Source organism: Corvus moneduloides, chromosome 9, assembly GCF_009650955.1.
Source record: "Corvus moneduloides isolate bCorMon1 chromosome 9, bCorMon1.pri, whole genome shotgun sequence".
Classification (NCBI taxonomy): Eukaryota; Metazoa; Chordata; class Aves; order Passeriformes; family Corvidae; genus Corvus; species Corvus moneduloides.
Window position 1 is genome coordinate 25,169,211 of NC_045484.1, and position 21,621 is coordinate 25,190,831.

At 41.5% G+C, this 21,621-nt stretch overlaps 1 protein-coding gene across 1 annotated transcript in view; it reads right to left on the reverse strand.

Annotated features, from left to right (window-relative positions):
• BEND5 (BEN domain containing 5) overlaps nucleotides 1-21,621 on the reverse strand; it is an 885,907-nt gene that overhangs the window by 130,653 nt on the left and 733,633 nt on the right. Inside the window, exon 9 of the mRNA XM_032118194.1 lies at nucleotides 16,981-17,092. Within this exon, the coding sequence (XP_031974085.1) occupies nucleotides 16,981-17,092 (112 nt within the window). The remainder of the gene's footprint in view (nucleotides 1-16,980; nucleotides 17,093-21,621) is intronic.

A 21,621-nucleotide genomic window follows, 5' to 3' on the forward strand; every position in this document is an offset into this window, starting at 1 on the left:
TGAAATAGCTTCACCTGGGCATTACAACAACTCTACTAAGCTGAAGAAATCTATGGTGAGGTGAAATCTGCACTTAGGAAGAGATAATCCAATGTGCTCTGTCTGCTGTCTGTTCTATCATTCCCAGTCCAAAGGATAGAAATCCTAAAATATCCCATCGAGTCCCAGAGAACATTAACTTTGTTATTAACAAAATTAGCTGGGGTACAGAGCCAGTGAGCCCAAGTGCAGCTTTACTCTCTCTACAGGTTCCTGAGTGAGGGTGGCAGCTGGCAGTGCTCTCCATCCAAGCCTCCACTGCACAAGTTAGAGAAGGAAAATTCCTATCAGGTCTTCCAGTCAGCCTCCAGGCTCCTGCAGGATGGCTCCCTGCAGCTGACTGAGGGGCTGTGCTCCAATCAGCACAGACCCTTTTGATGCTGGCCAGCCTGCAAAGCCAGATGGCAGCTTCTCCCTGGCATCTTGGGCCTGGGTACCCAGTGCAGGCCACAGTTTTTGTGATAGCCTGGTAAATGGCTCCCAAGCTTTATTTCAAATGCTCCGACCTCTCCCTGAACTGCACCATAACTAGATCCAATCATACTTCTGAACTCCACAGGGAAGAAATGCAGATAAATTCCTTTGCAAAATACATAATCAACAGGAAAACAATGCATAAAGCATACTATAGGTGTAATATATGTACAGACACATACACATACACTTTCTCCACTGCTCTCAGCATACAGGTATTAATGGTTCAGGTGATAAATCAATCTCCACAGCTAAAAGCAGTCACAGTGATCATTTACAACTTCCACTGACTTCAGTCGAAGACACTGGCACTCTCAAAACAAGACTGCAAACTAAAACAATGTTTTACTTGGATGAATTTTTGTGTTTCAGATCTATCAAACTGCGTTTGAAGTTATTTTCACTAATAACATAAAATCACATCTGTTATGATATCAATTTTCATTGCCCTTTGCTATTACAACACTGCTGAAATCAACAAAGTCATTTGTAAACACTCTGTCCAGAATCCCACCTTATTACACAACAGTGGTATGTCTCAGTTTGACTAACACACAACAACCGCTAAATATTTGGTTTTGTAGAGAACAATCCACTACTATGACATTGTAAATAGGCTGGGCTGGACAGGGCTCTTTGCACCATTTCTCCTGGCAACCCACTCCAAATCACCCTTTCCAAGGGTCTCTAGAGGACAACTGAGCAGTTGTCTCCCTCCCTCCCTCCCTCCCTCCCTCTAAACTTGATAGAAGGTAACCACACCACTTGGAGAATGGAATTAACAGACTTGGACCAGGATGAGATGGGATCAAGCAATCAACATTTTCCAGCTCCCAAGGAGAAGGAAAAAAGATGAAAACAGTTTTTCCTTTAAATCAGCCAATCTATCCTCCACCTTGGACTCTGAGGTAAAAAACCCAACCTACTAATCTAGTAGTTAATCCTGTTCTCTCACCACCACTCCTTCCCAGCTATGGTGTCAGGCCTCTTGTTATTAAAAATAGACTAGAACAGGTCGAAGTGTTCTGTCACGGTGAGACATATTCATCACTGCAGGCCTGGAATATTATTTCTTATTTCCAGGGACAACGGGGGGTTTGTGCTAGGAAAATCAAGCACACAGACTTAAATTGTTTTCTAAACAAAGAGCCAAATCCCCCAAGCAGTATTATAAGATTCAGCAGTTCTCACTCCTGCAGCTCTACTTGGAGTTGCTACAAGAAAGAACTCAGGCTCAAAACCTTTTCTCCTGGATTTTGCTTTCTAGTGAAAATTCCTTGTTGAACTGAACAGGCAAGGAGATGATGAAGTAATTTGCCGAGAGCTGTCAGGCTGGACAACATCCCATCTTGCTCACCCTTCTTACTCCTGGCTCAGGGCAGCTATAGCCACTCTGATAATTTTTTAAAAGAAAGGAATGCTCAGATATTTGAAAACAAAATTCATAGGTGGTTTTGCACACCGTTGTCATTGTGACTTATGTTTCCAAACAAGCGAAAATTAGGCTAACCTTTAAATGTTCCTGCATTGCTTGGCAGTCAAAACAAAAATGACAAAAAATATACTCTAATTTTAGCAGCATCCAAGTCTGACATATGCCAGGCTCTGACACATGCCATTTTCCTGAGCCACCAACATGTGGCATCCCGCTGCTCCAGCTTTCACCGAGGCTGAGGGATGATGGAGTGTGTCTGCTGGTGGCAGTAATAGTCTGGTACCCTTAGCAACATTGGGCGAACTGTGAACCTTTGCTTACATCAGGCCAGATCAATACAGCCATTATCAAGGGACATAAACAGAATAAAAACCTGTCTCTATTGCATGAGTTAACTGCAGCAAGGGGAGAACATCCAGTTCCTGAAGGGCAGACTCACCAACCAAGCACAGGCAATAACGCTTCCATACACTACAAGTCATCAGGGAGGATTAAATCTACTCCTGCTGAGATTTAATTCTACAGTGAATATCCTTTTGGGGGAAGTCATAAACCACCACAAATTCCCTAGCAGAAGACCAATACTGAGATGAAGGCAGTTTATTTTCAAAAACTACAAAACAATAGATTAGCTGCACTCGGAACAGAAATAGATTTTTCTTGATGTACATCTAAGTAAACAGCCTTCAAATAGTGCTGTGCTGATGGGGTCTTTTCCAGAGGTGACTATGTTTCAGTAAGACATAAACTCATTCCTAACTTGCATTTAAACTTTGGAGGTTTGTGTTCAAGATACAATGAGACAGGACAGGATCCTATTTCAGAAGGTGCTGTTGAAAATCCAAACCTAAATGCAAGATATTCTCACAGTTAAAAATGGAACTTTTAGGGAGCAGTCCATAAATAAAAAGATTTAAAGCAACAACCTATTTAACAAAATCACATGATAATAGTAGTAGCATTACATTTTATGCAGTGTTGTTAATTGGGCAAAAGCACCAAAACTACCAAAATTCCCCATTAAATTCTATACATCAATACAAATAAAGGGCTGCTGTCTACCCTTGACCATGAGCTGGCAGTGTCCTTGTGGCCAGGAGGGCCAGTGGTATCCTGGGGTGCATTAGGAAGACCATAGCCAGCAGGTCAAGAGAGGTGATGCTCCCCCTCTGCTTGGCCCTGGTGAGGCACATTTGGAGAGCTGTGTCCAGTTCTGGGCTCCTCAGCACAAGACACACAAGGAGCTACTGGAGACGGTCCAGCAGGGGGACACAGGGAGGATGAGGGGTCTGGAGCATCTCTGATGAGGAGAGACTGTGAGAGCTGGGCCTGTTTAGTCTGGAGAAGAGAAGACTGAGAGGGATCCACACTCTTTTCCAGTGACAGGACGAAGGGCAGTGGCCATAAACCACAACACAACTAATTCAGCCTCAGCATGAAGAAGAAATTCTGCACACTGAGGGGCACAGAGCAGTGGGACAGGCTGCCCAGGGAGGTTATGGATCTCCCTCCCTGGAAATATTCCAAACCCACCTGGTAACCTGCTCTAAGTGACCCTGCCTTGGAGGGGGGTTGGATGGTCTCCTGGAGGTCCTTTCCAAACCTAAATGTCCTGTGATTCTATAAACCGGACACAAACTCCAGGATGGAGGGAGCAAACTGCACTGTTTTTACAAACTTTGTAGGCACATTATTTTGCTGAGCTCCCTTTTCAGCAGTATCAAACACCCTGCTGAATTTTCCTCCCTGCTCATATGCTCCGTGGTGTGTGTTAAATTTTGCTGTTTATGCTCGGGCAACTCTCTGTTTCTCCCACATGTACATTTATGTGAATCAAGGATTATCAGTCTTCGTAATGTGATCTTTCCTCTCATTCTTACCATGTTTTGAGAAATAATGAAATAATTATCAGCATTGTCCCTAAAGGAGTCACCCTGGAACATGAACAAGCCCCACAGAAATGAAGGAGGAAGCTCACACGTTGGAGTATCCCTAGCTTTCGGTGTGCTCAGGCAGATTTATCACATAAATTATGGTCAGATTCTGCAGCTCAGGCCATCAAAATGACCCAGCTCAGTAATCCAGCTCTACACTGCAGTTTCCAATGTGTCAGTTCCCAGAAGGTAGATATACTGAAGAGAAAAAAAATAATTCTTTAAAAAAAGAAAAAAAAAAGAAAAAAAAAAGTTTAAAGAAAACCACCTTACCAGCACAGGGATGGAATTTTGAAGATATTTGAAGAAAGATTTGATATTCCAGATGCTCTTGTGAGATAAATCCTCTAAGCTCTTTTAGATCAGTCATTTTCTCTAACAGCTAAGCCACCAGAAGTTGGAGAAGCTCAGACTTTGATGCTCATTTAGGAAAACCATGATGGATGATATTTAGTACTTTGTAAATCAGACTAGATTATCATGGTGATTCCTGTCTGCTTTTAAAAACCAATTGATCCACTGGTGTCAGCACTGCAGAAGACAGCATGTAGAAGCCTTCAAAATACTTTTAAGATGGGGACTATTGCTAACTTTGATGTGGTAAAATTCCAACATCATGATGTATCTCCTGACAAGAAGAAAATTAAACTTCTGTTAATTAATACATTAATTTTAATTGGATTTTTCACAAGGCATATAGTAATCAGATTCTGAAAAGATGACTGAATGCATCCACGTAGGAAACATCGATCTGTCATGTAACACTAACTTGAAAGATTTAAGCTACTGATTCAGTTTTCTTGTCTGAAGAGCCTTTCCAGCAGTTTTGCATATACTGGTCCTCTGAGTCTGGGAGGGTTTCTAAGCTCAAACTAGTGAAGGACGTCAGCAGAAAAGCTTTAACAAGAATAGGAATTAGTCTTGTTCCAGTGCAGCTTAAGTGGTGCTATGAATAGGTCACATACATCATGAAAACCAGCCATGAAATATAAGAACTTGCAGCCATCCAGAGACTGATTAATGATTCAAATAAGCAATTTCTTCTTCATAACTGCACTTAGGGAACATTAGAGGCACAGACCCCATTCAGCAGCTTAAACTGGGCTCTAGATCAAGAAAACATATGCAAAACTGCAGGGTTGCTGCCTGCAAAAGCCAGCAAGTAATGCTACCAGGAATAAGCTATTTTTTGATGCCTATGAAACTAAAAGAGCAGTTTTTCAGGTTTAAGGAAAATAACAACTCTGGAAGCAGCTCTGCTTCATTATAATCCTCATAGGATGAGTTTGCAAAAGGAAAAGATCTGGCAACCTGAAATCATAAAGGATATCTATTATACTTTGCAGAAGAGAAACAGCATTATTCGTTCAGCTCTAGTCACCCAGTCTGTAACTAAAGCCTATCTGCCTAAATATCCCCACTGGATCCATTAGTTACCTTCCTTTCAGCTGTTAGGCAGTCACTGTGTTTTCCTCACAGGATTCCTGTTCTCAGGCACAGGCTCTGGTTGACACAATAAACCAGGCACAAACTGAAAATAAGCAGTGGAGAATCCTGTCTGCAGGATTATTTGGGATTACTATTTTGGAACGACGTGTGCCAAGAAAGCAGTGGACCTATCCTATACCTCTGCATATTGTCACAAAGACAATATAATGGCCTCCCCTGAGGATAATGATCTTTTATCCAGGGAAATCACACAGTCTGTAGACTTTTCCCATCAAAACACAATTTCACTTTTTTTTTTTCCCCTTTTTTTGTATGGCACTGCAAAATAACTCCACCAAGAGTTATGCACCCGAACTGCAGGAATGCAGAGGTACACGGGACAGAACAGAGCTCTTGTTTAGGCAGAACAACCACTATTGGTTGTCCACAAACCTGATAGTGCCAATCCAGCCATCAAACAGCCACCCCTTCTACTTTAACATGGGAATAGTACAAGAGGCTGTCAGAGAGCAGTAGCAGGAGCTGTGTTGTCTTTCCCATGCACAGGTTTATGAAACAACAGCCACACAGAGATCTCTGGCTGTGGGCAGCACAGGATGTTTAAGGAAACAATGCAAGAAAAAGAACAAATAAGCACACAAACTCGTATCATCCAATCACAACTGAGATTCTTAACTTCTTTTAAATCATTTGGCTAGAAGTTTGCCAATGCTTTTCAGAAATTCAAAGTAGGCAACAGGTTGATTGCCTTTATCTTCATGCTTGCCAACCCCCCGAAAACAGGCTAGCAGATGTATAAATTCCTCTTTCAAAAATGAAAACTACCATTAAACCACTGTTATCTGACTTGTCCCCCATAAAGAGCAGCTCTAATTTGGGAATTCCCTTTAGGCTCCTCACTGTGAACACCAAAGCAAATAACTCATTTAGCTTTTCTGCAAAGACCTTATTTTCCTTGAGCACTTTTACATCTTGATCATCTATCAACCTTATAGACCTTCAGGCAGGCTTCTTGCCTCTGATGTGTTTGAAAAAGTTTTTATTATTAGTTTTTATGCCTTTAGCAAGTTTTTCTTCAAAATTGTTTTTGTCCGCTATTATTATGGGTTTGCATTTAACTTGCCAGTGTACTGCGTTTTTTTTTTCCTTAGTTCATTTGGGCAAGACTTGAAAGGGCGTCCTTTAATGCTAATGACCTTCTTCATGTCTAATAATCCCCTCTGCTAACTTCTCATGCAACCTTTTATAAAGTTGTGGAGTTTCTCAAAGAGGGGTAACACACTTACTCTCTAATGGTAAAGCTGAAAAAATGCATTCCTACAGTGGTGATTTCATATAGCTGCCATGTTGCCCCAAAGTGTTATTTTCTTCTGTTTTGCCCTTTTAGTGACTACTTTTAAATTTCTTTTCCACTTTGTGTTGGCCTCCTTTCAGAAGTATATGCCATGGGTCTTTTTGATTTCCACCAGGAATGACGAATTTGAGCATGCTTATATTTATTTTTGCGGAATGTTTCTTTGACAGGTACATCTTCAATCAAGAATTAATCCTTGCTAAGGGATAAATAAAAAAAAAATTGCTCTCCTCTTTCAGGCTCTTTGATTCCTCGTTTCCAGAAGATGTCATTTTTAAAGTGTATAAATGTGGTTTCTACATCACCTTTAATCATGACCCTTAATCAGACTCTGTCATTACATTCCTTGAGTCCTCATTGATTCTGGGGTAATTCTGAGCATGACACTAAAGATGCTTAGTGCTACCATCCCAGTTTGGCATGAAATTTTAATGCACAGAGATTGTGGGATTTTTCAGTACTTGTTGATACAATTCCGCTCCCTGCCTTTTTTTCCCCTTCTCTTTTCTTCTCTTTTCTTCTCTTTTCTCTTTTTCTTTTCTTCTCTTTTCTTTTTTCTCTTTTTTGCTTCTGATCTTTCCTTGAACTCTAATGATAATGTCACTCCTCTGCTGGCTTGGTTTCCTCTGTTATTGGGGTATAATTTTACACTGCTATTCCAGTGCTCCCTGATTGAGATGCTATTATGTCAATATCCTCATTTAAAATCAGCATTTCACTTCACCCATCTTCATTGCATACACTGGGCTAATTGTCCACTGGCTCTATTACTGCTGTCTTGCACCAGTAGAAAAGCATGAACAGACACAGTTAGGTCAAACACTTGGCCAGCTCTCTCTAAATCATTTTTGAATACTACGAGCTCTTTTGTATTAAATAAAAAAGCCCTGGCAGTGACTTTGCCCCTGTGTCTTACAAGGCAAATGCAATCCCAGGAAAACTGAACAAAGGGCATGGTCCCAACGCCATCTGAAGTGGGAAAAATAAAATGGATCAGCTCATTCCAGGCATTTCCACTTGCATCCTGTGAGAAGCCCTGGCTCTAAGAAGCTCGGGCAAGAGGCAGATGGAATTGAGTGCTGTGTTGTGCAGGAGCTCATTCTCCTCAGTGCTCAGCAGTTCAAATGCAAGCACTGAAGCAGACTTGTCAGTGACCTTGACTCTGACCCACTTTATAGAAGCACTTGGGGAAGGAGCAGAAGTGAAAGGGGAGGTGTTTTTTTGAGAAAAAATCTCAAACTCTCGTGTCTCACTGAAAAACTGAGAAGGGGAGGAGAAACATGAAACCAGAATTATTGAGGAGGAGCTTAATTATATCTCCCAGACTCGAGGAAACTCTCAGTGCAGTACTGAACATGTCAGCCACTCCCTGATTAATGTTACTTAAAATTAAAAAATCCAAAATCCTCTCTCCCCAGTGCAGATCCTAAGAGGAATTCAATAACATCACATCTGTAAGAATTACAGAACATTGAAGCAGGAAGAAGATGCAAGAAAGTGAGAAAAGAATTCATATTTAACTCCTCTTGCACACTCAGTCCAAGAAAAAAAAAAAGTGTATTATATAAAGGGAATATTTTCCTCCATTGGCAAGGGGTAAATTCTTTGAAGAGACTGCTCTGATTCATCAGCAGGGTGCTGGCAGATGCCCCCAGAAAAATAGAAAACATGGCTGTTCATCTTCAAAAAACTATTTTAGGAGACACTATTTCCTCAGAGGGACATTTGAGTTGTGTTCATCCCCCTAGGCACATCCCAGGAAAATACAACCATGTTTTGATGGTAGAGAGGATACTAAAGCTTTGATGGATAATATTTTGATCCAAGGTAAAAGAGAGGAGTTTGACTAAAGGCCCTGAAGAGCCGTGGAAAGAGACCAAGATGCTGAGCTAAAACTAAGAAAGCAACAACATAAGTTCCATGTAATCGCAATAAAACACCAGGAAGAAAAGATAAGGTGGACAGTAGATCACTGCAAAGTGGAGGGCATAACTAACATTTCTGCCCCAAACAAGAAGCAGCAGCACAGAGATTCCTCAGAATAGCTAACTCCTGGGAAAAAAAACTCCAAACTGGTTTAGATGTTTAGAGCAGCAAGGTGCAGATGTTACTGCACACAGACACCCCACGTGACAGGGTGAAAGTGTTAACACAACATGTGAGAACATTAGAGGTGAGTAAAGGGGCACTTATCTAGAAATATGATAGTGAACCACACACTGATCTGTCTGCAGTGCTTCGTGGAGGTGTGTATCATGGAGAACAACAGCTTAGGAGTGTCAGGTACAAATGAAAACTGGCCATTATTGTGTTGAAAAAAAAAGGAAATTTTAGTCTCTTGAATGAAAACATTTCATTCTCCTTTGCATTATTTTTTTTTCACCTGAAATTTTGTTCCTATCCTAGATAAAAACATTACCAAATGGGGATAGGATAAAAAAACCAAAGAAACTACAGCCCGTGTCAGCCATTACCACTATGGTGATATGATTAGCACAATGACTGAGTAGAAACAGAGAGAAATTTGGTAGCTGTAGACCCATTTCAGAAACATTTCCTGGAGAATCTGGAGTATTTGACAAAAATATAGTGTAGCATCAGCCAGAGCTAGATTATGAGCATGCAAGTGTGATCAAAACAAAACAAAATCAGCCAAAAAGCTTGTCTAGTTTAGATGAAATGCAATTTATAATTTCAATATATAGATTTCACTTAGCAGAAAAATTAGACTATTAGCACTGGTTGGCCTGAATAGCACTCCCTTCCTTCACTAGCACTTTAACAAGGAGTTCGCAGTTTCAGGTGGAACTTCATCTAATGGTGTCAATGATTCCTAAAAGTTACCAGAGAAATTATATATTCCCTTTTATATATACGAAGATTTACATGTTGAAAACAAATCAAAGGGAAGGGACAAAAATCACAGGTTAATTGTAGATGAGAAGGAAATCTTTAGAGTTTATTGAGTCTATTCAACTGCCTCAAAAGGGAATTAACTCTGTCTAAACTTTTTTCCAATAAATACCCATCATAAAGCCCTCCAGTGGGAGAGATTCAGCATCTCCTGCAAATAATCTGTTCTAGTGTAAAACCAGCTCTGCTATTTGCAAGTTTCTCTGAAATATTGTGTGTGTTTTAGGGACTGTGGGAAGAAATTTGCTAAGATCAGAAGCTTCTTTACCTGGTATAAACATAGAATGTATTACTAGATCAAGAGAGAATGTTTACTCCAGGAAGCAGAATTGTTAAAATTGCATGAAAGGGAACTAAGGAGTCCCTCTGAACTGTTACTCTCACATGATTTCTTATCAGAAAATGCCACAGCTAATAAACTGATCATGCACACCACCTTTGCTTCTGTCAGCAGATACCAAATTTGTCCATACTTAACAACGACAAGAGTTTAATGGGAATACTTTTAAACAGCCTATATGAAGTATAATGTTAGATAGAGCATCAGTAGCTCTGATTATGCTGGTCCAACAGGAAGATGTGAAATAGCGTCAAAATCCTGAGCACAAGCTACAGAATCAGACAATGATGGGTACATCACACTGCTAAACTGCAGCACTGAGAGAAAGGTTGTCCTTAGTACTGTTCAACAGTGAACTGAAATAAGAATGATATTTTCAAATTACTGAAAAGTTACACTACAGTCAACAGGGACTTGCAAGAGAGAAGTGGTACAGGGCACTTCTGAAATACCAACAGAGTGGCAAAAACATGAACATTACCATAGAAAGAGGCCACAGGGCTATCACAGCTGAATACACACTGCATGAGCAGAGGTGATCCCTCTTCTAATTTCAGGAGGAGAGAAATAAGAGGCAGCATGTTGGCCATTCTGCCCAAGAAGAACTCAGAATAACATATACTATGTTATCCTGAGAATTGTTGGCAAAAGATGATGCCTGGCAATGGCTGTTTTGATGTCAGAGTGAAAACCAGCAGGTACAAATGACAACCCAGGATGTCTGAGGGACTCTCTGAGCATCACTTCCCAGGGGGTTGTTAAAATTCAATATCGAGTTAGAAATGATTATTCACTACTCTTGTGTTGTTTACCTGGGGAAGGAAGTGTAAGAGCTCTGCTAACAGCAAAATGGAGCCAGGTAGTGTGTGGTGCTACAGATCCCATTACCCTGAGTTAATCTGCTATGACTCCTCACACCAGATGATGCAGACCCCAGCTGATCTGTTTGGCTCCAAGTGAGTTCTGAGCAACACCAAACCCCAACCCACAGCCTTTCCAAACATTTATTAACATCCAAACTGGCTTCAGCTAGAATGAGCTTAAAATTTTTCAGTGAAATATATTCCAGTTTGTTGCTCCAATTTATAACAGGAGCAGGGGAGATGATGAGGGAAAAGAATTTTTGAAGAGAAAACAATGGCTTGCAGTCATTCAAATGTTAGATTAGAAAATGCTACTTGAGGGCTTATAGCATAAGAAGCCTAAGTGTACAATTTTGATGTGAAACCCTTGCAAAATCTGTTGTTCTACTTTACTTGTCAACTATCCTGTGTCACATTGATGGTAATATTAACAACATCATTTCACGAGATGAGTGGAAGCAGAGCCTCTAAGACTGACATAATTTGCAGGACTGACAAAGATAAAATTTATGTCACTCTCCAGCAAAGCACACACATCTTGGAGACCAGCTACATTTTTCTAAATGTGTTGTCTGGTGAAGAATGTGGCACTGCCCAAGGCAGAGAGGATGTGAGGTCACTAAAGCAACCCTGCCGTTGGGGATAGATGCAACCTGCAAAATATCAGGTATAGGATTCTAAGTCTATATTTTGTGACGTAGTTTTCCATAAAACCAGAATGCTTCTCTCAAAATATGACAGGGATACTAGAAAAAAAAAAAATTCCTGATTTGTTTCACTGCAAAAGTTGAGGACAGTGGAAAAAGTGAGGGGTTGGATGTGCTGCATGTGGAGCACTCCCACAACTCCACACTTGGACCATGGCTCCTGCACAATCACAACTATTCTCCTTGACAGTACAATCCAAATGGTGCTACTGGAGGCCTAGAAAAGATGTAGGCTGAACAACAGGATTGACAGTGCATGGCCTAAACAGTGTCTGGAACGGAGCAGCACAAAGAGGGGCAGTGATGGAGGGCCTTGGTCAAGCATCAGCACCCAAATTGCACCTTTGAAAGAGCTGGGAAGTGGTCTGGAGTGGTAAGAACACCTGCAACCTCCTGACAGCAAGGAAAACACAGAACCAGAATGGAAGAAACAGAAAACTGAGAGGAAGTGCGTGAGCATGGGGGGGAAAGAGACTGTACTCCTTGGCAATGGGGAAATGTAGAGAAGACACCTGGCTGGACAGGAGAGTCAGCTCTAACAAATTACAGATAGTCAGGGAGACGTGTTTCCCTTCATGGAGGAGCTCACCTGGTTCTCACACCACTCAGCCTTCAACCTCACCTGTTCTCTATTATCAGGGTTTATCAGCAACAAGCTGAAACTCAGAGATCAGGCCCTTTTCCCCAAAACAAGCTCCCTCTGCTGTCTTCCTGTAGAGTGAAGGTGCAGGATGTTCTGAGGGGAGGCAGCCCTAGGAGGACACCCATCAGCCTCTAAAGAAGGGCCTGGGGAGAGATGATAACACAGGTCCAGAGAACTGTACATTCAGTAACTTTGGAAGACGGTAAATAGATTCTCTTTCTGAAGAGGAACACAGTCATCTGCTGAAGAATCCAGTTATGTTAACTTACCAGGCTAATTCCCCTCTACTCTTACTGCTTGCCCACTCAAGCCTACTGGGATCAAAAGCTAGGCCTCCTCAGAGACAGGAAGATTGGAAAATAATGATTTTGTTCAAGTCTGAGCCTCCACATGGAATCTTAAAAAACCTGCTCAAAAACATAAAAGGTGTCATTCACCCTTAAATACCACCCCCTCCCCATGCCTACAGTATTATGTTTACTCATCCTTTCTTATTATTAATTCTGTTGTCAGCAGATTCCCCTGAAGCCCACAGGCTCCTTCCCTCCCTCACTCCTGTCCACAGCAATAGCAGATTGCCATCCTCTATCAGCTAATTCATCAGCCCTTGCGGCAGATGTCTGTGTGGTGGATCTAAAGGTTCCAGCCCAGCAGATGACTCAGAGTTTAGCATGCTGGGGCTTTCATTTTGCATTGAATCAGAGAAAACTTTCACCCACAACAGTATTAAAAGTATTCAAGGGCTGCAATATCGAGCACTCCAAAGTCAGGGATGGATACAGAAAAGTCACTTATGCAGAAATAATTTAAATTTTAGTGTCTACGCACATGACAAAGGAGATGCTAATTAAGGAGCACATCCCAGGTACGTGGGGTTTTTGTGTTTTCTTTTCTTTTTTGGACAGGTCTCAGGCTCACTCAGGGGACAAGGTGAACAGCATCTAGCAAAGGAATCATTTGCTTGTAGGACTCCAGCTTCAATTCAACAGGAGGTGGAAAACAGGCAGAATAGAAGAAACACGATAGAAAGAAAATAAACTCCAATGTTGTAATGAGAGTGTCTGCATTTTCATTTGGGAGAGGCAAATTACTTGAAACAGATTCGTCCCAAATAGTCAGTCACTGCCTGTCCCTTGTCTCCTAGGTCCTAAGAGAACCAAATGACAGAAATAATCTATCCCAATCTTCCTTGCAGAGGGAAGGGGTTGAAACAGCACAGTGAAGGTATCAATCTTTGCTGAATGACATGGAAGAAATCTGATTCCAGGCATCTTAAACCATCTACCACAACTGAGTAGGTACTTGTGATCATAACTATCTGTTTCCTATCCACACAAGGATGACACATTTGTCTCTCCGTGGGGCCACCCCCAAAAAATAATCCCCACCTGTGCAATGCTCCCTCAAGGCATGCTTGTGCTTGTTATCATGCACAAGCAGAAAGTTTTGGCCCCACATCTCAGCTGTTCGAATGGCTGATGTGAGCATGATTTAACATGCTCCAAACAAAAGTCAGCTGAGTTGGTTTAAACAATACATTCATGTTCTGAGATAATTCTGCTTCCTGCTCCAGCACAGACAGGAAAACCATCAACTGTTTCAACAAGTATCATCTGGTAGAGTGGTGGGAAGATGTTGCTCTTTCGCATATGGGCAGGGAAAGGTACTTGGGAACAGAAATATCCCCAGCCAACAGCACATGAGCTAGAAGAGTCTATCACTTCAGTCTCATCTGCAAGACTGGCACCACTAGAAACATCTGAGAATATCCCCTCACTCCATGTAGGTCAACACAATGACAGTGATCATCAAAGTTACTGTGTCAAATCAGTGACACAGAGATCAAATCTTCCTATCATTCTCTCATTTCTTGACCCATCCTTTCCTTCCTAAGGGTAATATGGTCCTTATGCAATTTGAAACACTTTAAAAATAAAATAAAACAAGCCCACTTTGTAAAACCCAGACGAACAGTGAACCACAAAGTACTTTGGATTATTTTTGTACAGTAACTACAGCAAACACTCAGCCTTGGAACACTCAGTGCTGGAATCACTGAAGCTGCAGCATCGTGTGTGTGCCTCATACCCACTTCACTTATTTCTGTGTCACTCATCCTCCCTGCTCCAGAATGAACATTTTTTCAAAGGGAAGAGCTTATCTCCCATACTGCAGAGCAGAAGAAAAATCCTCCTATGCAGCAATATTTAAAACATGGTTTTATGGTCTTATGGCAGCTAATTTTCCTTAAGTGATTTAGGGGAATGAATGCATCTGAAAGTCCTGCACTGAGCTGTTCTGCAATGGCAACATGAAGCCAAACTTCCTCTGCTTTAAACAGTCCAGTCTTCTGTGGACAGCCCTTTGTGGCAGATCTTGTCTGCAATGGGAGAGATGAAGGTTATTTTTTTATTACATAATTTCTCAGAGAATTGGGTTTTGCATTTTATTTCATTTCATATTCCCCAGTGTGGGAAGACTTCAGGTGAGGAGAGGGGTGGCAGGACAGACGTTCAGATGTAAAATGCCTGATGTGACACAGATTGACCCCAGGCCTCCTGCAGCAGGTCACCTGTGCATGCAGCCAACCATCTATCATATATTACTCATCCGAAAGTAACACTCTACATCTGAAAAGCACCTAAAATTTTTAGCTGCCTGAAGGGATTTAAAGCCAGTTTTATTCTGGCATTCTGTCATAACTTAATAAAAGCAGTCACTGCTAAAGCAGGATGGTGCATGGACAGTCCCATGCCCTCTCTGTGAGGCAGCTGGCATGTCTCCCCCTGCACTTTGGATATGGTCTTTTCATACAAATATTACTGGGATCAGAGGGACCAAGAATCTGGTATTGCCTGAAAATAACAGTAAACCCATGTACTGCATTGCACTGCTGAGCATCCCTGGAACTGCCAGAAAGGCTGGTGTTGACAAGGGGATGATAAAACCAGACAAGGTTTTTTCAGTGGGTAGATAATTCACTAAGAAATGAAATTCTGAAGAGCAGCCTGAACTTTGTTGGTTCCCCACAAAAAAAAAAAAAAGGGGAAAAAAGAGATTACTAAATAGTATTTTTAAAAAAAAATTCAATAACCTTGAAAATGAAACATTACACTTGTGTTTGAAAGGCTCCCCTTTCTTTCCCTCAGACAGAAATGAACTGGAACTGGTTCATCTCAGATTGATCACTGGGGAGAGTGGGAGACAGAAAGACAGAGGGAAAAAAGGATTTCCATTTCAGACCAGCTCTCACCACACAGTTCTTTTGATTCTTCATTTTAGCCACCAACGCAAATTAATTCATTCTTCATACATGGGGCAGATGGAAGCTACCACCATTTTCAAAGCTTCCTTAGAATGGGATGACGCTGAAAAGAACTTTCCCCTACCTCCAAGAATAGCTTTATTTTACTGACAGAGGCTTTTAATAGTGCCAGGATTTGTTGCCTTACTGGCTACAAGCATTTCCCTACACCCAACTTTCTTGTAATGTTTAAAGACCTCTTCATTCCGGGAAAAAACCTCTTCTCAAAGCAGTCTGCATGCTCTCTCCATCATCTAGAAGGAAAACTGTCTTGCTTTTTGGAGTAGAAAACCCAGGAAAGACCAGGCTGGCTCCAAAGCTCCTTTCTGTGCCTTTCCATCATTCTCATCATCACTAAAAGAGCTTAGGAACCTTGGTCAGAGGCACAACGCACAGTGCAAGGTGCTGCAGAAACTGAATAGAAAGACAAATTCTGTGCCAAACAATTAGCAGTCTAAGAAAATATTTTTCATGCAATTGGATTCCACTCCATACATACATAAGGATCTTATCTATTAACCTATCTTCCTTGTACCTAAAACCTCCTCTGTACAGGTATTACTGCAGCTGGAAGATAAAAAGTCCAATTGAGATGCATTGGGAAAAGCAGGAGTTAAATTAAAGGCAGTCTTATCCTATACATGATGTAGTCGGGGGTAAGAATCCTCTTTCTTTGTTAGCAAGGAAAACCAGGTCGTTTTTCACAGAAACAAAGAGGAAAGAAAGAAAAAAAAAAAAAAAACAAAAAAACTAAAGGAAAAATTAGCAAAAGTTCGGGGAATTAGAGATTCCAATTCCCTCTCCACTGTGAGAAGCAAAAAGAGAGGACAAATACCAGAAATCCCATAATGAAAAAAATAATAATCTATAAAATCTCCTCTTATTTTTTGGTAGTGATTTTTTCCTACCCATCTCCATTTTTTTTCAGCAGTTTTCCTTAGGTGCCATGTTCAATAATCCTTCTGCGCTTTGATGTCAAACATTCAATAGCTGTCTGCCTCCCTCCCACTCCTCCATATTCTCCACAATCCATCTCCTCTGATTAGCTAAGATTTCACCTTCAAGAACACCTCTGCTTCTCTGAGTGAGCATGAGTATGTGTTTATATAATATTTGCAAATATTCTCCCCCTCCTGCACTGCACACCACACAGCCACCACTGCCAGAGCCCCGGATTAAGCATCACTGCCATTCCCTAATTCAATTTGGGGGGCCTGCTGTTTGGAATCCAGCTCAGAGCATGAGGGCAGCTCGATTGAATTTAGGCCCTGCTTTCAGAATTATTTCATAGTTAATCTGAGCTGAACTTCATTTCACTTGCTTTCTCCACTTCTGATGCTTCCTGTGGCAAAAGGCACAACTGTTCCTTGATCTCCTGCAGTGGTGGGGGGGATGTTTGCTGACTTCCCCCTTATTTTGGTTTGCCACTGGGTTAAGAGTTGCTGGCATCCCACTGCACCCTGCAGCGAGAGAGGGTGGGTCCCTCAGCGCAAGGGGTGGCTCAGCAGCACCCATCCCCACTCACCGGGTTGTTGTACATGTCGATGATGAGCTCCTTCACTCCGTGCAGCGTGGGATGAGCCCACGGAGATGGATTTGCCCAGTGCCGGTTCAGGTCAAACCCCATCAGGGAGCACCTGCACACAGACACACACACAAAAAACAGACACAAAGGATTTACGTGGGCTGCAGCCTCTCCTCGGATCAGCTGCAGAATTAGGAATATATTCTGCAGCTGAAGTAGTTAAATGTTATTCTCATGGGGGAAACAAAGCAAACACTCCCCTGAGGAAAGACAGCAGCAATGGCCCCTTTCAGAAATAACGTGACCAGCAGAATATCAACTGAAACAGCTTTAGTCATTCAGCCTTCTTCCCCTCCACAACCTGTGCTCACTGTATCCTTTGCCTTTTCCCAGCTTGGCAGGCTGGCCCTGGAACAGCCTTCCCTGACCTTGGAGGTTCCCTTCTCTTTGAAGTTGTGGCTGAGGGTCTGCAGCTATAAGGGTGATTCACACTCTGCACCACCAAGCTGGACCTTCAGCTTGTCCTCAGTCAGGCTTTGACTCAGCAAAGCTGTTCAGAGTATTGTAATCAATGGCCGTTAAGTTTGTGCTTAAGGGATTTAAAGCATGAATGTCATTGTGCCACTAACCCAGGGCCTCGGTCTCTTCCCCTCCTGCAATTCCCTACACAAAAATTAGCCAACCAAATCACCAAGTTAAAATGCTTATTGGCCATCAAATCCTGCAGGCGTTGGAGCATGGATGCCACCTTGGCTTCTCCTTCCTGCCCTGACTCAGATCCCTCTCAGGACACTGTTCTGAATTGGATTCTGCTGCTCACAGCCCCATGGAGTAGTATCCAAATTCTTTGTGGGGCCCCACTGAAACTCAGGGGGCTGTTGACAGAGTAGACACTAAAACTGAAAATTTTAAATTTGAAAAATAAAAGGAAAAGCTGGAAATGGCACAAGTAGGAAGACAGGGAAATCAGGTCCCTTGCCTCCTGCAGAGATCACCTAGACAATCTGTGGCTACTGATACATGCAAGAAGAGAATTCTGTCATCTCACACTGAGCTTGGGATGAGTTGGGTGGATTTTTGCTCAGAAATTCTGTGGAAGACCACACTAATAATAAAAGCCCAGGTAGAGATGCAGCTTCCTCTACAGTTAAAACAAACAAACAAAAAAATCAACCTCGCTGCTAAGCCTTAAAGCTTCTTGAGAAAAGAAGAGCTTTCATTGATCCCATGTCTATTACAAGAATGTCTGTTCAGCCTTAATCTTTTAAACACACCTATGCAAACAATAGAGATTCACTCCAGCAGTGCTATCCTTTGGCAAAAAATTCTGAAAATCTGAAGACTCAAAACACAGGTTTAATTGGCAAAGAGAAAGGAAAATAAAATTAAGAGAGGTGAAATGCTTAAAAAAATGAGAGGATGAAACCAGAGGGTGAAATTAGTGTACAAACCTGATGAATAAATACTTTCCTATGAACCAAAGGATACAAAGTTAATGGGACATTTTCTTTTGTAAAAATTCTTACGGGTATCTAAGCAAGCAGGAGCTGCTTTGCTCCTTGGCTTTACACAAGCCAACCATCAGCTCTGTGGGAGCTCAAACACCCAAGCGCCGCTCTGCAGCTCCATCACTGCTGACTTGCTGGGGGAGAGAAGCCATCTCCTTGTCATGGTAGCCACTTCTCTGCTTGTAAAGGAAACAGATGGATTTTTTTCTGGACACTCCAACAGCTACAATTCCACAGACAACTCTGAAAGTTGCTGCCATCCCACTCCGTGGCATATTGTTTCAGATTTCTCTCTCTCTTCTTTTTGTCTTGATGTAAACTCTCTACATTCAGCTCTACTAAATCCTATCTTCTTTTGAACTCATAGACATTAATAAAAACCAGAAGTACTTCCAGAGACGTAGGTGGAATTACACCGGGATAAAACTGGCAGAGGAGCAGAAGGAGAGGAATGAGTTTTTCATTTAATAAAAGCAGAAACTGTCATGAGTTTTACTGTATTTTGGCACAGTTCCCAAGAAAACAACATTCTTACTGTACAAAAACTTTCTTAAGAGCTCAGAATTTGAACTTATATCTCTTTATATAGTTAATGTGTCACATTTACATTTTCTTTAATAATATTTAACAATAGAGAAAATGAGCATACTTTGATTCCATTATGTTCATCTTCAAAGCACATTGAAGTGGCCAAGCTAGAGAGCAACAGAAGCAAATTTTAAATTCAAACATGGACTGTCAATGTTAAATTTGGGGTTTGGAACTTTTTAGATAACTTTATCAAAGTCATCCCCATGGGGAAAAGAAGTAAGCAATACCTAATTTTTGTAAGATCCTAGATAAGGCATTGCAATTTGGATGTGTTGAGAATGTCTGGTAAAAGATGAAACTCATAGTTCATTTAAAGCAACAAGAACAGTTAAAAATAGTTGTCTTTACTTGAAAAGACTTTACAAACAGAAGGAAGCAATGCTTAGAAAACAAGTTATTCATTTGGGAAGCTCCTCTGAGCTCAATTTAATAGGAATCCAAACTAATTTCCAAATATCATTTAGCTAGTCTTTGATGTGGTATATCACATTTATCAATGTAACAACAATTAATTAAGTTTCTGATGTAGGCATTACTATTTCTTTCCAGTCTGGAAACAGCATAATATTTTCTCCCCCCTTCCAGTTTTCAAGTCTTTTTTCTTTCCTTTTTGCCTAAAGACAAATTTGTATCTACCACATTCTCTCTTTATTCATCTGCTGCAAACTTGTGGCCTCTCTAAGGAAACATCAAGTTGTGTTCCTTGGTACTTCAGATTTGATTATTGACTCTGTTACATGTAGAACTGTCTCCCACAGCTCACATATATCAGGACATGACCAAAACATACGGCAAGAGTCTCCCACGTGCCCATTACAGACCCTGCATTCATTTTATTATCTTGCTCCCAGCTGATGTGATCTCCCTCATGGCTGATGCCTCCAGTGCAAGAGCTTGAACAGGATAACTTAAAAATTGCATCTTGCACTGCTTTTTAATTCATCCTCCCAGCCTTAAACCAGCTAATTTCTGGAAGACTTTGCTGCTTAACTGCTTGCTGCTTCAAACACTGGGTAGGCAAAGTAGAAACATAGGTATGCTCTGGAAACAGCAGCTCTATGGTGGGAAACAAGTGTGTTCTAATATAGTACATAACCTCTCAATTTTCGAGACCAGCTCTTTCACTCAGACTGCAATTGTCGTCATTGGCTTCAATGCAGTTCCTCACACGGCTGTAAGTGTTTAGAAAGTGCCTCCAAATCTGCCCTGTACAGATGAGATTTATTTTGTGCTGTAAATAAACCAATGTGTTCAGCACAAAATTAACAAGAGGGGAAAAAAGCCCCCTAAATTATATCAAAGAACTGCTTAAGGATGATCTTAGGAAGGGAACGCAGAAGACAGAAAATCAGGAGACATTACAGACTCCAAGAGTTGCAAGGGAAGACAAGAGCAGCTTCAGAATTAGTGAGGGTTGGGGCAAGGGCACTGGAGGATATCCCATTCCATGAGTCTCAATGACTATGCCCGTGGATGCTCTTATGAACGTGGCAGGTCACAGTGTCACAGAGCCCAGTGAGAACGGTGTGCTGGCACAGACTCTCCCAGGTTAGAAAAAAGCATAGCCAGAATAGGTGAGCTACAAGCAAAATAGCAACCTGCTACTATTACCTGGTTGTGGTCTTCATTCCCACTGTGAAAACCCGGGCTTTGGTCACACAGTCACTGCAGCCACAAGAAATGGCATGCATGTAATTTAAAGCATTTAAGCTGTTAACCATTGTTCGAATTTTGGATTATGCTTGCTATAGTTTGCTAGATATACAGACCACATACTGTGTTTCTGCTTCGTGACTGAATGTTCATTTAAATCAGGTTCTGAGAATATTCTTGTTGAATTAGAATTTGTGTTTCACCAACGTTTTCCAGCCTTTTTCTAAAATTTCTGCTTTCTGTAAGTAGATAAATTTATTACAGTTTTATAAATTTACATAAACACAGTGCAAATTCAGTCAAAGCAAATGAGTTTCAAAATTGCACTGGAAACTGAAACATTTTGCAGTATTCATCCCTCCCTACTTGGGAGGCAGCCAGATCTCAAGAGGTTACCAGCTCAACTCAGTAAAACCAAAGATGTTCAGACCAGCACCCAGCTTGCTGGGCAGTCCTCTGGACAGAACCCCTTTGCCTCTGGGACTGAACTCATCACTGCTTTTAAGGATTTCTTTTGTAGCTGCTTTAGTGACAACATCCTGAGGAAGCATTTGGTACCAAGGCCCATGCTGGGTTTATTTTTCAGGCCTTTTTCCTGTTCTCTCAGGTTGTGCCTCTTCTTTCTGGAATCTCCAAGTTATAGAAACCTACAGGAGCTCTACCTTCCCTTACCTTCAATTCTCCCTGCCCTGCTCGTTTTTCCTACCATTTGAGTCTAAGTCTCTTCCTAACAGACCCATTTCCACAAGGTGAGATATGGAGAATAATGGAGGAAAGGAGGTAAAGAAATCCTTTTTCACACCATGTGATTTATTACAAAGAGAACTCTGCACCCTTCCCTTCAGCTTTGTGAGGCTGCGTTGGTTCATTGGATCAGCACCAGGTGAAT